This window comes from Canis lupus, chromosome 7, assembly GCF_048164855.1.
Source record: "Canis lupus baileyi chromosome 7, mCanLup2.hap1, whole genome shotgun sequence".
NCBI classification, from domain to species: domain Eukaryota; kingdom Metazoa; phylum Chordata; class Mammalia; order Carnivora; family Canidae; genus Canis; species Canis lupus.
Window position 1 is genome coordinate 29209807 of NC_132844.1, and position 16677 is coordinate 29226483.

The 16677-nt window shown below is 35.9% G+C and overlaps 1 protein-coding gene across 12 annotated transcripts in view; it reads left to right on the forward strand.

Annotated features, from left to right (window-relative positions):
- The window catches only part of UBE3D (ubiquitin protein ligase E3D), a 203117-nt gene that overhangs the window by 95119 nt on the left and 91321 nt on the right, over positions 1 to 16677 (forward strand). For 2 of the 12 annotated variants that reach the window (XM_072832228.1, XM_072832227.1), the window contains exon 10: positions 15106 to 15199. The exons of the other annotated variants lie outside the window; for them this stretch is intronic. In XM_072832228.1, coding sequence (XP_072688329.1) covers positions 15106 to 15195 — 90 coding nt within the window. In that variant the 3' untranslated portion in view covers positions 15196 to 15199. The remainder of the gene's footprint in view (positions 1 to 15105; positions 15200 to 16677) is intronic. 12 annotated transcript variants of the gene reach the window in all.

Sequence of the window (16677 nt, forward strand, 5' to 3'; positions counted from 1 at the left end):
ATGGCAAGGCCTGGCAGGCTCTGAGCAACCTTAGTGATTTGAGGGCACTCACTATCTCTACACTTCTGACTCTGAAATGGCTGTGGGGAGGACTGGAAGACAAATAGGGTCTATCTAATTCTTTGGTGATGGGATTATGACTAGTGTTGATTCTTATATGTCAGTATTTGAAATTCAGGCTTCTGAGCCAGTAACCCTGGAGGAGAGCCCAGGAATCTGCATTCTAACAAAGATCCGAAGTGTTTCTTTAAAAAAAAAAAAAAAAAAGATTTTATTTATTTATTCATGAGAGACACACAGAGAAGGCAGAGACCATAGGCAGAGGGAGAAGCAGGCTCCCTGCAGGGAGCCCAATGTGGGACTGATCCCAGGACTCCAGGATCATGCCCTGAGCCAAAGGCAGATGATCAACCGCTGAGCCACCCAGGCATCCTCCAAAGTGTTTCTAATAAAGGTTTTCCAGAACCAAGGTATAAAAACACTTATAATAGAATATACTCCCAGTAAATGTAAAGGAAAAAATCTCTTAATAATGATGAAACCCTGATCTCTAGCTCAAGTAGGTTAATAATTATTTTCCTCTTGTCTTTGCTTTTCATTATTAACCAGCACTTAACACAATCCCTGATTGTTGAAGTAGTGAATCGTTGTCACAAAGCTTGTATTTTTTCTTTCCCCTTTTTTCCTTCTACCATGACCTCTCCCTTGTACACTCAGATGCTTTGTAGAATCCAGATATTAGCTCTGTAAGTCATCTTGCTGCCATTCAGGATGAACACTTACCAGTGTCTCCCAGCCTGAGTTTCTTCCCCCTCTCAATGATAGACAACCTCTGGAGTCCTCTCTCTCTCTCATGGCAAGCCTGGTCTGGTAGGACAGTTGCTCACCCTGATGTTGGACACTTAAGGTATAGTGTAGTCATTAGATCTGCCACCAACTCGGCTTGTGATGCTGGTCTTAGGTAATCTGTATGGGTCCCAGTTTTTTTATCTGTACATTGAGGAGATTGGATTAGATTGTAATGTTCCTTTTAAAGTCGATTCACACAGAGGCATTTTGTCTGTTCCCAGCTGTTTGTAGTTTATTCACCAAGGCTGAATAATATAACTTTATTTCTTAAAGGGACTAAGTTTCTCCTGAATATCTTCAAAGTGTTTAACTGAAGAATAGGTAAATCCACATTATGTAGTTTTTTTTTTTTTTTTTTTTTTTTTTTTTTGGTTTTTGGTTTTTTTTCTCTCCAAAAGAATGAAGTCCATGCCACAAGACCTTCCTAGAAGCCACAAAGAAGGGTTGAAAATGATGGCACTGGAGTGCTGCCTGGCCTCCAGCTCTTTCTGAGAGACCCAGCTCACTCCTTCATGGGAAGGCCCTCTGGCAGATGGGCTGTCAGAGAAAAGGAAGTAAAAGAAAGCTGTGATATCCTCTGGACAGCCCTTGATTTCTCTGCTTCCCTTTTCCTTCTACCCTCCCTCAGTATCCATCCACTTTTGGGTTCACCTCCAGAGTCTGACTCTGGATCCTGATACACATGGAAACATTTGTGACTTAGGAATTTTCCAGTGCTTTTGTGTTTGCATTTATTTGTAAATATGGTTATTCCAAGAAAGTTTTCTAAAATGTGAACCTTTCTCCTTGCCTGAAGGTATTAAGGAGAGGACTTGGTTCTTTTTTTTTTTTTTTTAAAGATTTTATTTATTTATTCATGATAGTCACAGAGAGAGAGAGAGAGAGAGGCAGAGACCCAGGCAGAGGGAGAAGCAGGCTCCATGCAGGGAGCCCGACGCAGAACTCGATCCCCGGCCTCCAGGATCGCGCCCCGGGCCAAAGGCAGACGCCAAACCGCTGCGCCACCCAGGGATCCCAAGGACTTGGTTCTTTCTCACACACTCAGCACAGCTGTGGTGCAGTCAGGTAGCTTCCTGGTGCCGAGTCTTGCTTCCTTGAAAAGGAGACTTAAAGATAAATATCTGCTTTTAGAAATAAAGTAGCATCAAGATTGAAATGACTGCACTTGCTTCTCCCAAGGAGGAAGCCACTGTGTTGTTTACAGGAGCTTTGCTGGCTGGAAGAAGGAGACAACAGCCTGGGACTGATGCCAACATTCAAGGAAATGATGGATTGGAACGTGGCACTATTCTAAGCCTCCACTGAGAACCTCTCTGTGAGCCCTCCTAGGAATGAATAATAACTTCAGCAAAGTGAAGAAATTTAGAACAGGAAAGGTTTTGGGTAACCAGGCCAAAGGTACTGTGAGAAATGAAGTTATTTTATTGTCCTTTCCATCCTTGCCCTTCTACACTTAAGTGACACAGTGGGGAAAAGCCCTGGCATGTAAGTGAGAGACCGGATTTGATTCTGTTCTTAGCTGTTCCACCTGCAGCAGTGTGACCAGTAAAGTCACTTTCCTGCCTGGATCTTAGGTTTCTCTGAAATCCACTGATGCTGAGTCTCAGTAGTTAAAGGATTCACAGTACTGTAAAAACTTATGAATTAAGTTCACCTGAAGAAGAAAGGCTGGCATCTAATATAAGACTAACATCCCTTAAGATAGAGAGGCAACATGTTGCTTCTTACTAGGTTAGAAGCTGGAAATGATGGTTGCAGAGGAATGATTATGTTGGAATGGCAGAAGGTCTATCTGTAGCTTCAACTGGGGCTTTGTGGGGTTAATATCTCCAGTTAGGTTTCAACAATTTAAGTTGGATTAATCTGTAGCATACAAAAGAGTGTCTGGTGCATTGTCCGAAGCTATAATAAAGGAAAACAAACTGAACTGGAGTAAAGAATTATCTGAGGAGTGCCTGGGTGGCTCAGTTGCTTAAGTGTCCCAACTCTTGATTTCAGCTGAGGTCATGATCTCAGAGTTGTGAGATTGAGCTATGTTGGGCTATGTGCTGGGCATGGATCCCACTTAAATTCTCTCTCTCCCTCTCCCAGTGCTCCTCCCTGCCCCCCCCCCCCCAAAAGGCTGAGTAATGTTAGGTGCTGGTGCCTTTTCTTGTCTCTTTAGAACTATATGTATGTAGTTCTTTATAAACAACCACATTTGTCCACACTTCCAATGCTTCTGACTCTCTTCCATCTGGTCTTAAATTATTATTATTTCCTTCTCATTTTTTTTTAAAAGATTTTATTTATTTATTTGAGAGAGTGAGAGAGAATGAGTGATGGGGAATGGCAGAGAGAGAGGGAGGGAGGGAGAAGCAGAGACCTCGCTAAGCAGGAAGCCTGATGTGGGGCTCAGTTCCAGGACCTGGAGATCATGACCTGAGCTGAAGGCAGATGATGAACCCACTAAGGCCTAGGTGCCCCCTTTTCCTTCTCATTTAACTTCAGTTTGGGTACCATTTGTAAGGAAAATAAACATTTGAGACGTTGTCCATTTGCCCTGTCAGCCACTTTTCAAGCAAGTCTTGCTAATATACTAATGTTTTTAGCAGAAATCAGGGCACTGCAAATAGAAGATATGCTTCTTGATATTTTTATTTTAAATAGGTGTGTTAAATCTGCTTACATGATCGTGATTTCTAATATAGTAGGAATTATGTATACCATCTTTGTATATCAGTGTGTTGAGAGAAGTATGTATTTTTTGGTTGTCATACTTTTTTTTTCTTCTATTTCATATTCTCTGTTATCTTGATTTTTAATCCTTTTAAAAACTCTACTGTCTTGGAAGCAATAGTGTGCAGGTTTTTCTTAGTGGTTGCTCTTAAAATTTTTAAATATATAGAATAGAAAGTTTTCTAGCAAAAACAAAATTGTTCAATATCTTTACCTTTTTCAAGCAGGCAAGAATTTTATTAATATTTTATCTATTTTTAAAATACGAAGTATAGTTGACATACAATATTATTATGAAAAAATAAAAAAACAATACTATTATGTTAGCTTCAGGTATGTAATGTAGTAATTCAACAATTATATATATTACTCAGTGCTCATTACAATTAAGTGTAGGCACCATACAACGTTATTACAGTATTATTGACTGTTCCTTATGCTGTACTTTTCATCCCTGTAACTTATTTATTTTACAATTAGAAATTTGTTCCTCTTCATCACTTTTACCTATTTCATCCATTCCCCTCAGTAACCATCTCCCCTCTGGCAACCACCAATTTGTTCTCTGACTTTTAAAAGTCTGTGTTTTGTTTGTTCATTTGTTTTGTTTTTTTTGGATTCCACTTGTAAGTGAAACCATACAGTATTTATCTTTCTCTAACTTATTTCACTTGAAATAATCCCCTCTGTTCCATCCATGTTCTTGCAAATGGCAAAATCTTATTCTTCTTTATGGCTAAGTAATATATATAAACCACAGCTTCTTTATCCTTTCATCTGTTGGTAACTTGGGTTGATTTACATCTTGGCTATTGTAAATAACACCATAATAAATATAGGGATGTATATGTCTTTTCTAATTAGTATTTTTTTCTTTCAGTAAATACCTAGTAGTGGAATTATTGAATCTTATGGTATTCCTATTTTTAATTTTTTGAAGAATCTTCATAATGTTTTTCACATTGGTTGCACCAATATACATTCCCACCAATAGTGCGCAAGGGTTCTCTTTTCTCTATAACCTTGCTACTACTTGTTATTTCTTGTCTTTTTGATATTAGCTATTCTGACTGGTGTGAGGTGATGTGTCCTGTGGTTTTGATATGCATTTTTCTTGTGATTAGTGATGTTGATCACCTTTTCATTTGCCTATTGGCCATCTGTATGTCTTTGGAAAAATGTGTATTCAGATCTTCTGCACACCTTTTAAATGGATTGTTTGGTTTTTTGAATTCTGTAAGTTTTTTATATATTATGGATATTAACCCCTTATTGGTATATATTTGCAAATACCTTCTCCCATTCAGGTTGCCTTTTTATTTTGTTTGTTTGCTGTGCAAAAGCTTTTGATTCTGATGTAGGCTCAGTAGTTTATTTTCCACTTTTGTTTCTCTTGCCTGGGGAGATATATCCATAAATACACTGCTAAGAGTATGTTCCAAGAGATTATGCCTATGTGTTCTTTTAGGAGTTTTATAGTTTCAGGTCTTTAATACATTTTGAATTTATTTTTTAAATGTCAAACTATTCCAGTTTCATTCTTTTGCATGTAGCTGTCCACTTTTTCCAACTCCATCTGTTGAAAAGACTGTTTTCTTCACTGTATATTTTTGCCACCTTTGTCATAGATTAATTGACCATTTATGCATAGGGTTATTTCTGGGCTTTCTATCCTGTTTCACTACTCCAGGAGTCAGTTTTTGAAATAGGTGAAAGTGATGAAGAGGAACAACTTTCTAATTGTAAAATAAATAAGTTACAGGGATGAAAAGTCGGTTTTACCAACAGATGAATGGATAAAGAGGCTGTGGTTTATATATATTACTTAGCCATAAAGAAGAATAAGATTTTGCTATTTGCAACAACATGGATGGAACAGAGGGGATTATTTCAAGTGAAATACTGTCTTTTGTGGTTCCATGCAAATATTAGGTTATTCGTTTTAATTCCATGAAAAATACTCTGAGTATTTTGGTAGGGGTTGCATTGAATCTTTAGATCGGTTTCGGTAGTATGGACATTTTAATAGTATTAATTGTTCCAATCCCTGAGCATTGGAATATCTTTCCATTTGTTTTTGCCATTTTCAATCTTTTTCATATTGCCTTCTGGTTTTCAGAGAATAGGTCTTTCACCTTCTTGGTTCAATTTATTCCTAGGTATTTTAATCTTTTTGATACAGTTATAGATGGGATTGTTTTCTTAATTTCTCCTTTTGCTACTTCATTATTAGTGTATATAAGTTCAATAGATTTCTGTACATTAATTTTATATACTGTGTGACCTTATTGAATTTATTTATCAGCTCTAGTAGTTTTTTGGTGAAGTATTTAGGGTTTTCTCTATATAGTATCATGTATTCTACAAATAGTAAAGGTTTTACTTCTTTCTTACCAATATGGATGCCTCCCCCCCCCCCCTTTTTTTTTCTTATCCAGTTGCTCTGGCTGGGACTTCCAGTACTATGTTGAATAAAAGTGGTGAGAGTGGACATCCTTGTCTTGTTCCTGATCTTAGAGAAAAGGCTTCAATTTTTTCCCATTGAGTATGTTGTTAGCTGTGAGTTTTTCATATATGGCCTTTCTTATGTTGAAGTATATTCCCTTTAAGCCTACTTTGTTGAGTGTTTTTATCATGAAAGGATGTTGTATTTTGTCAAATGCTTTTCTGCATCTATTGAGATAATCAAATGGTTTTGTATCCTTACTCTTGTTAATGTATTATATCACATTGATTTATGAATATTGAACCACCTTGCATCCCTGAAATATATCCCACTTAGTTGAGTGAATGATCCTTTTAATGTATATTGAATTTGCTTTGCTAATATTTTATTGAGGGTATTTGCATCTATGTTCATGAGGGATATTGGCCTGTTGTTCTCTTTCTATATAGTCATTGTCTGGTTTTGGTATCAGTGTAGTGCTTGCCTTGTGGAATGAATTTGAAAAGTTTCCTCCCTCTTCTATTTTTTTGGAATAATTTGAGACTAGATATTAATTCTTCTTCAAATTTTTGGTAGAATTCACCTGTGAAGCCATCTGTCCTAGACCTTTGTTTGGTAGGAGTTTTTTTGTTTTTTTTTTTAATTACCAATTCCATTTTGGTGTTAGTAATTTGTGTATTCACATTTTCTTTTCTTTAAAAAAAAAAAAGGATTTTATTTATTCATGAGAGACACACAGAGAGAGAGAGAGAGACAGAGACAGAGACATAGGCAGAGGAAGGAGAAGCAGGCTCCATGCAGGGAACCCAATAAGGGACTCAAGGATCACACCCTGAGTTGAAGGCAGATGCTCAACCACTGAGCCACCCAAACATCCCATGTATTCACATTTTCTGTTTCTTCTTGATGCAGCTTTGGAAGGTTGTATGTTTCTAGATTTATACATTTCTTTTAAGTTGTTCAGGTTCTTGGCATATAATTTTTCATTGTATTCTCTTGTAATTCTTTGTATTTTTGTGATTTCAATTGTTATTTTACCCCTTTATTTCTAATTTTATGTTTTTGAGTTCGCTTTTTTCTTGATGAGTCTAGTAAAGGTTTATCAATTTTGTTTATCTTCTCAAAGAACCAGCTTTTGTTTTCATTGATCTTTTCTATTGTTATTTTCATCTTAAATTTATTTCCATTCTGATCTTTATTATTTCCTTCCTCCTACTAACTTTTGACTTTAGTCATTTTTTATATTGTGAATGGTTTTATGCTTGATGACATCAAGAAGTTCCCCCTAACCTCTTCTCTATTATTATTTTTTTTCTTTTTATTATACAGCTTGGTTGCTTTCCATTATCCTATCTTCTGATCATTGATTCATTCTTCTGCATCTTGAATCTGCTGCTGAATCCCCGTAGAGTATTTTTTCATTTCATGTATTCTTCAGCTCTCTTTCTTTTTTTATCTCTTTGTTGATGTTCTGAGTTCATCCATTCTTTTTCAAGCCCAGTGAGTATTTTTTTTTTCCATTACTTTGGACTCTTTATCAGGCATATTGCTTATCTCCATTTCATTTAGCTCTTTTTCTGTGATTTTTTTGTTTTGTTCTTTCATTTGGAACATATTCCTCTGTCTCCGTATTTTGTGTAACTCTGCATTTGTTTCTGTATATTAGATGAGTAAGCTACATCTCCCAATCTTGAAAGTAGTATCCTCATATAGAAGAGGTTCTCTGGTGCTCTGTAGTGCAATGCCCTCTGGTCACCAGAACCAAGTGGTCAAGTGGTATTCCCTTTGTGGGATGTGTCTGCCTTCCTGTTGTGGCAGAGCTGCGGTTGCCTTCAGCCCAACAGGCTGCAATGAACTGATTTGCCTGCTCTGGGTATACTAGGCATGGTTTATTCCCTCACTGTTGAGAGGCCTGGCTATGACAGCAAGTGCTCATTGGTAGGTGGGGCCAGCACTCAGCCTGACTGTCTGCAATTAGCCTCTCTGCTACAGCTGCATGCAGGTGCACAGAACACAGGACTTACTTTCTGCACAGGAAGCTGAGAGGCCTGGCTGGCTGTTGGAACTGTGGGCATGCTGATGTGTGAGGTTATCTCCCCTGCCTTCCCAGGTCACAAGTCACTTTGGAGATGAGTCTGCTAGGGAATGCCAGGTGAGACATTTGGTGCTAACAAGGTAGATGCAGTATTAGAACTGGCTTCTGCAAACATCTGGCTGTGTAGGCTGGGGGAGAGCAAGATAAATGGCGCATGCCTAGAAAAATCTCCTATAAATCCCTGCTCCTCCTGCACGAATGTAAGATTATTATGTAAATCTCATTCACCTATACCTCAGGCACTTTTAAAACTGCTGCTTCTCTGCTGTCTCAGGCAGAGCTATTTAGCATGGGCTCTCTAAGGGTGGGGCTCCATTTCATTACACCCACTAGCTCTCCTGGAGTTAAGTCCCACTGATTTTCAAAGCCATATATTAGGGGACTCATCTTCCCAGTGCAAATCTCCAGGGTAGGGTGCCCAGTGTGGGTCTGGATCCCCACTTCTCAATGTTTGTGATGTCCCTCCCAATTTTAGGTAGTCATCCAGAGGTTTAGCTCCTGGCTATGTCTCTGCCCCTTGTGCCCTCTTCTCTGTGGTCTCTCTGTGATTAGGTGTGGAAGATCTTTTCTGCCAGTCTGTTTTCAGAGTTAGTTGTAATGGATGTGCTTGCCTTCGAGTATCTCTGGGATGAGGTGAGCTCAGGATCCTCCTACTCTGTGTCTTCCCCAGCATGTTCCTTAACTTTCTATTGAGCGCATTTTCCCCTTCATCACACATCTTCCCCATTGTTGTCTACCATTTCTGTTTGTTTTGCTTAAAAACAAATAAATTAGTTATTAATTTTAAGTATTTTAATGTTTATCATATACATACTTATCAGTTGTCATGCTTTTTGTTTTCCTCTTGCGTTTCATATCCTTTAGTATTCCTTTCACTGACAGCCTGTAAATAGCACAGTCTCCTAATCTTTCTGTGTCTAAAATGTCTTTATTTTGTTCACAATCTTGAATGATGACTAAGCCAGGTATAGAATTCTGTACCTCTTTTTAATTTGAGATCACTCATTGCCTTCTGCCATCTATTTCTGTTGATAAGACAGCTGTTGTAAGATTATTTGCCATTCCTCTGAAGATAATCCATCCTTTTTTCCCTAGCAGTTTGTAAGATTTTATCTTTGTGCCAGATGTACTATAGTTTTATAGTGATGTCCAGGTTTGGATTTTAAAAAAGTTTTTCTTCATAATACTCTGAGACCACTTCATCTGAGGACTCCTATCTTTAATTAGTTCTGGAAAGCTGTTAACAGTTGTATGGTAAATCTCCATTATCCCTCCCTTCCCATTTCTTTCTTTTTACCTCCTATGAGACATATATTGGAGTCTTTTAAACTATTCTCCTTTGTCATATATATATATATGCATATATATATATATATATATATATATATATATATATATACATGTATCTGAATTCAGGATAAATCCCTTAGTACTGAGTTTTCCAATTCACACATTCTGGTATTTATCCCCATTATTGAGTTTTCTTTCAATGGATATATATTTCGTATTTCCAAGATACCAAGTTTCAGAATTTTTTCTGAGAACTTGAAATCAGCATGCTCTTAAGTCTTTTTTATTTGTTCTGTTACTTTAATGTCTACAGCTGCTTAATCTTCTAGCTGTTAACCTTGTGGCTAATTTAGAGTTCAATTTCTCATGTGTTTTAGAATTTTAGTGTTGTCATTGGCTTTCTATGACTTAATCTTGGTTTTAATGTCTGTAGAAGGAGAATACCCTTCTTGTTGCAGCACTTTGTAAAGAAAAAAGGCAAGGTGTGGACGTTTTTATAATTAATGTAATTGGTATTTACATTTTACCACTACTCTCTATCTTTGAAGTCAAATTTGTTGAGGAGGGTTGGGTGGCATGGTGAGGAAATGAAATATGTTAGGTCATGATAGAGTTACATATCCTCGGATTTTTAGTTGTCTGCTATATGTTGTCAGCAGTTCACGTCACAAATTGCAGAGTAGTTTCTAGAAGCAAATGGATTGTGGCTTTGTTTTTACTTTTAGAGTTGTGTGAAATGGAAAGGAAATTGCGTTTAATGACAATAGAGCTAGCTCAACCATTCCCTCTATTTTCAGTTTTTCTTGACTCTATTGTTTCTTTTTTAACCCGGTAATAGTATCTGGAATGTACCTTGCTACATACTGTTTAGGTGCTTTTAAAAATCCATTTAAACTAAACTTGCTCTAGATATACAAGGGTTTATTATTTTATATCTGTCAAAAGTTGATTATTACTTTGATTTCATAATGTCAAGGGCTTGGAGAGAGCCTCACTGTGGGTATGGTGCTTTCTGTCAGTTTTACAAACCACTTTGTTTGTGTCCTTCCCTCCCTCCAAAACAAACAAACAAACAAACAAACAAAAAAATGTGCCTTGGCAGATGTTGAGAGTCAGTGAAAAAGAAGTCATAGCATGAGTTTGACTCTGGATACACAAAATTAAATGTATTCTTCTCGTATTGCCACATTCTTGGCAACAGTCAGCTAGAGCCCTGCTTTTCCCCTTAAAGTTGGTCATTTTTTAAATTGAAAAATTTGTATCCTGCTCCTTCCCCATCCTCTGGAGAGACAGAAAATATCCTATACATTTTCTAGGTAGCAGAAAACAATGGGAGCTATGTAATTATTAGTCTCAAAAACTGAAAACAGTATGAAACAACTTCTCTGATTATGAAAGTTCTTTACACATACTTGGAGACAGATAATGCCAAAAGTGCAAAATAACTTTGAGTAAATAGAAAAATAAAAAAATCAACAAGTTCTGGTGTTCAGTTCCTTATACTTCCCTCCCACCTCCACTCTGCCATAAGGCTTTTTGTGAGCAAAAGCAGAACAAGAAAAACTGCAAGGAAGACAGAAGAGAGAGGTTAGCAAAAGTGCCTAAGGGTGATTTTGAATGGCCACTAGAAAAGTTAAATTCAGCCTAAATTTTAAAATGCTGGAAAAATGTCCAAGCAGATCAGAGCTTGGAGTATAGGCAAGAGATTTTAAAGTATGTGTGATTTAAAGGGTCATGTGGCATAGGACCAGATAAAACATTTAAGAAGACAGATACAGTTTAAAGGGTAATAATTTAAAAGGGTAAGCATTACTTACTAGGGCAGTCTTTCTTCTGGAGGAGGGAGAAAAAAGTAAAAAGAAACGAAGTGCTTTTTAGCAAATACATGAAGGAGAAAGGAAGAAAAGCAAGTTGAAGGTGGGGGTGGATTTAGGGTTCTGTAAGACAGAATCACATAATCAAAGGACTCAACTCCTTTCCCACCACCAAAATAAACACTTGACAGAAAAACCTAGTAAAGTACCTGGGCTTTGCTAGGCTGACAGAAGAGGGCTCCTTTCAAAATAGAGATTAAAAAAAAAAAAAAACCACTCCAGTATCATAAAAATGAGAAAAAGTCAGTAGAGAAATTTTACAGAAAATCAGAAAACACAAAATTATAACCATCAATTCAGGAAAATCCTTCCCTGCAAAATAACCATGAGGCAAAAGAAGAGTGTAAATTCACACTTCAGACAGAATTAAGGGCATCAGGCACTTGAGGATATGAAAAACAATTCTGAGTCAGAAATGCAAAATGGACAAAAACCAGGATAAATAAAAAAGGACTTGATGGAACTCAGGAAATGGAAAGACAAAATGGTCTCAGAAATGAAGCATACATTTAAAAGTGCCCAAATGAAAATAGATCCTGGGGCCCTGGGATAGATTTCCCATATAGGACTCCCTTCAAGGAGCCTGTTCCTCCCTTTGCCTCTCTCATGAATACATAAATAAAATCTTTAGAAAAAAGAAGAGAAAATAGACTCCAATGAAAATTTAATAAGGGGTTTGAAGATAGACAGGAAAATAACCAGGAAAATGAAAATGACATAAAGAAAGAAGGAAATAGGGTCTGAAGGAAAGGTAGGCATTTACCTCTCCCCTCTTAGTTTTTTTTGGCAAGCTCTGACAAACTGACATGAGATAGATTAACAGGAGAAAGGCATACACATTTATACAAGTTTTGCATGACACAAACTCTCATAAGGAATGAAGACCCAAAGAAATGACCAAACCCACATTCTTTTATAGTAGGTTGAACAGGGAAGCAATTGGGGGGAAACTATGTGAACAGGCTAAAGAAAGGTAAGAATTCTTTTAACAAGGTCTGTTTTTGCACAAAAAATTTTTGTGTCTCAGTTTCTGGTCCTGGATAAGAATGTTACTTTCCTTCTGGTTTAGGAAGGACATCTTTCACGTGGGAATTTCATATCCTGCTTTTAAGAAAAAGAAGGAAGGTCAATGTGTTTTCCTTTGATTTGCTATTTTTTAAATGCTTTAATTCAAAATAATTTTTATGTTAAAGTGGCATATTTTGGAGTGCCTTATTCTGCCACCCTTTAGGTCCAAGAGAAATGGGAATAAAAGATGAGCGAAGAAGTCATTTAAAAATATATTTCAGAGTCCCTCAGGAAAAAAAAAAAAGGAAATAAAACAATGATACAGAGCTAATATTTAAAACTATAATTTAAAAATAAATTACAGAAACAGAGAAAGACCCGAATCTGCACGTTGAGAGAGTTTACTGGGTACTTGAGAAAATTAATGTAGACTGACCAAATCTGAGACATATCATACTAAATCTCTTAGATTTCAGGGATAAAGATAAAATACTCAAGTGCTCTGGGCCAAAAGATCAAATAACTTGCAAAGACAAAATAATTAGGCTAGCATGAAACTTAACAATGAAAGTAGCATTTTTTTGAAAAAGCCTCAATGAAAGAAAGTGTGAATCAAGGATTTTATAACCTGCCAAGCTCTCCTTCAGATACCAAGGCAATACTGAAAGTTTTAACTATACAAAAATTTAGAGAATCCTGCATTTATCAGTCCTTCTTAAAGAATGCTAGAGCAGGGGTCAGCAAACTATGGCCTGTCCTCTATTTTTCTAAGTGAAGTTTTATTGGAAAATAGCCATAGTTGCTTATTTACATGTTGCCTGTGGCTGCTTTTCTGCTACACTGTGGCAGGGTTGAATATTTGTGATAAGGACCATATGGTCCACAAAACTGAAGTATTTACTTTCTGTTTTTTTACAGGAAAAGTGTGTTGACCTCTACACTAGAGGATTCCCAACTAATGACAGAGAAAACGTCAGCATAGGACTAACATTGATCATGGCCTTTAAATATATATAGATATTCATGTAAGACTAGAATAGAGATGGGCATGATGATAGAAGACTAACACACATGTTATGTACTGTGACAAAATTGAAATAATATAACTTAAAAAATGAAGGGAGAAGGGATAGAGAAAGATGAAAATAGAAAAAAATCATTTTTTGAATTGATAATAAGTGGATGATAAAGAATACCCCTAGCCAAAAGAGAAATGTAATATGGTGAATAGTTAAATAAAAGAAATTTTTTTAATATTTTTTTTTATTTGATAGAGCAAAAGAGAGGGAGGGAGCATGAGCACAATGAGGGGCAGAGGGAGAAGCAGACTCCCTGCTGAGCAGAGAGCCCAATGTGGGGCTTGATCCTGGGACTTCAAGATCATAACCTGAGCTGAAGGCAGATGCTTAACTGACAGCCATCCACACGCCCCTAAATAAAGGACATTTAAAAATATAAGTACAAAGGTAATCACTAGAATTAAAATAAGAAACTTTCCTAAATATCAATATGTGCCTCTTGTAGGGAAAGAAACAGGAATTTTATTTTTAATTCATAATTATAAAATATCATGATAAACATGTGACTAAACATATCAGTCCTAACGATAAATGTGAATGGGCTTAATTTACTTATTAAAAAGATTTACAATTTGGCTTACATTGTAAAACCCAAGTATATATTCTATATCCGATACTAGCTAAAACAGTGATTCAAATATTCTAAAAAGAAAGGATGGACAAAGGTAGAATTATGTTTGTATTGTGTAAATGGAAACAAAAAGGAATGGTAGTGATTCTGATACTAGACAACATAGAATTCAAGCCACAGTGCATTAAACATGACAAACTACACTTTTAAATGCTTAAAAGCCACAGTTTGCCAACAAAAACAAAAAAGACAAAAAAGAGGAAAGCCTTTATACCTAGGTATTAATAAATTCTCTTATTAAACAACTCCTGGGTGAAAGGAACATATAAATTAAAATTACAGAGTTTTTAAAAATTGATGACAGTGTGGTCTTCTGTGATCAACTTCTTTCAGTGAGCATAGTTTTCATGGTTTATCTATGTCATAGCAAAAATCAATGCTTCAGTCTTCTTTATTGCTGAATAATATTCCATTATATAGATATATCACATTTTATTTATCCATTCATCAGTTAGTGGATATTTGGTTGACTCTCTTTTTTTTACTATCATAATTATGCTGCTGTGAACAATTGGGTGGCTTTTTAGAAAAAGATAAAATTAGATCCATATGTTACACCATACATAGCAATAAACTCCAAATTGATTAGGGGTATAAATGTAACAAATGAAAAATAATAGTGGAAAAACTGGTGAAATTTGAATAAGATCTGTAGTTTACCTAATAGTGTTGTACAAATATTAATTTCATGGTTTTGATAATCATCTTGTGATTATGTAAGATGCTGATATTAGGAGTAGCTAGGTAAATTGCATATGGGGATGCTCTGTACTTTTTTGCAATTTTATCTAAATTTAAAAATATTTCAAAATAAAAGTTTTAAAATATAAGATAGCAAATCAAAAAATAAAACAAAAATATTCCATACAAGATAGGGGACTAGACCAAGGCTTATCGTTAGAGCCTTAAGAAAGGAAACATACTGATGCCAACTAGAGTAGAGAGGTGTTAGGGGATGGCCAAATTCCATTTGAGAGTTGGGACCAAGAGGTAGCTGGATACAAATTAAGACATCAGACTGAGTGTAGCTTACTTTATTACTATAATATGTAAGATAACATCTAAGACTTGAGGTAGAGTCTTTCATGTACACACCATAATTCGTTGTCTTCCAGTTTGGCCACCATTTATTTCAGAGCCTTGTAGCTTGTAATGGTATGAACTCACATTCTGAGAAGTGGAAAGAATGGATGGAAAAATGCTAAAGAAGTAAGTGTTGGTTATCTTCATCTTTTTAAAGACTCCAGTGCCTTCACATCAATGTTCAAAGAATAGCTGGTGGTGTTGAGGAGTTGGAATCTTAAGAAAATTGAAAATCTTCTGGTTTTTAGTTCTAGAAAGCCCATATCTGTGTCTTTAATTATAAAAAAAGCTTAGCAAAAATGATATTTTCTCAAAAAGCAGTTAAGTCACCCTTTTTTCCCCAAAAGTCTTAGTTCTGTGATAAGATAGGCAGTTCTATTAGGTCAGAGTTTATCTCTGTCAGATGTGATCGGGGCCCAAGGTCATACAGGACAAACATGGCTATTGAAAAGCCACTCATTCCTATGAAGTAAGAAAATCCTTAAGAAAGAGTTTATTGGTTTGTAGGGCTAAATGGACATCTTATGTTTACCCAAAGAAAGATTTGTTATTTCTATGGGTTCTGATTATGCCTTTCTTTATCCTCTGGTTTTTAACAAAATCAAGCAGGAATCATAGTAGGCATGGTTTTATTATTTGGTTGCAATTTTGTTTTTTTTGGAATTATGTTTGAAATAATGCAGAACAGTTGATTAAATGAGATGTTTATAATTTTTATATATAAAGTTTGGACTAGGTTTAGTTATGCAAGGCTTTGTTACAATAGTGTCTCCATAAGAAAATCAAATTCATATTACATCACCTAACTTAGAGCTTTTTGTCCCCCCCCCCCCCCGCCGCCAAGAACATAATTTACCATATGTACAAAGACTGCTGCTATTTAGATTCCCCTGGTTATCTTTATCCAGCATTTTATCAAAGGAGAAATTGCCTTATGCATAATCTGAAATAATTGAAATAATTGGAAGTATAATGAGAGCCAACATTTAGAAGCTCCCTTGTGTTTCTTTCTACTCTGCAAAATAAAATTATCACTGAATACATTCATATTTTAAGATTTAAGCAGACTTGGTAAATGAATCTTGTTTTCTAAATGTGCAGAGGGGCTAATATAAGGTGGTTGGTCTTCCTAAAACAGGTGTTAAAAGGTCTTCTAAAGCTTCCCAGTACATTTGCAAAATTACCATGATGAAGTGGCAATTTGCAATATAGAGCTGATTACAGATATCAGGATATAGTTGAACTGTATTTTTAAAAATTCATATTTCCTGTTCCTTTGCTTTTTATGATATATGTAACATTATTAATAATGTTCTCAGATGTCCCTGAGAGATTGTAGTATTGTTTTATTTTTAGTGAATGATAGGAATTGGCTTTAAAAAGAAAGTCATTCATATGTGTGGTTCCCGGGATCTATTAAGCATCTGAACAAATTTTTGCATTCTTACTCACTTTTTATATGGATTTCATTCCATTTCTGTGTTTTAGTTTAGAAGTCACAGTAAAGTGAACTGAAGAATCTGAAAAAGGGCTTGGATAAAGCACACTGGGATTTCCCCTCTTTAGGAAGTCTTTTTAAAGTGTCATTAGATATTTCTTTTATA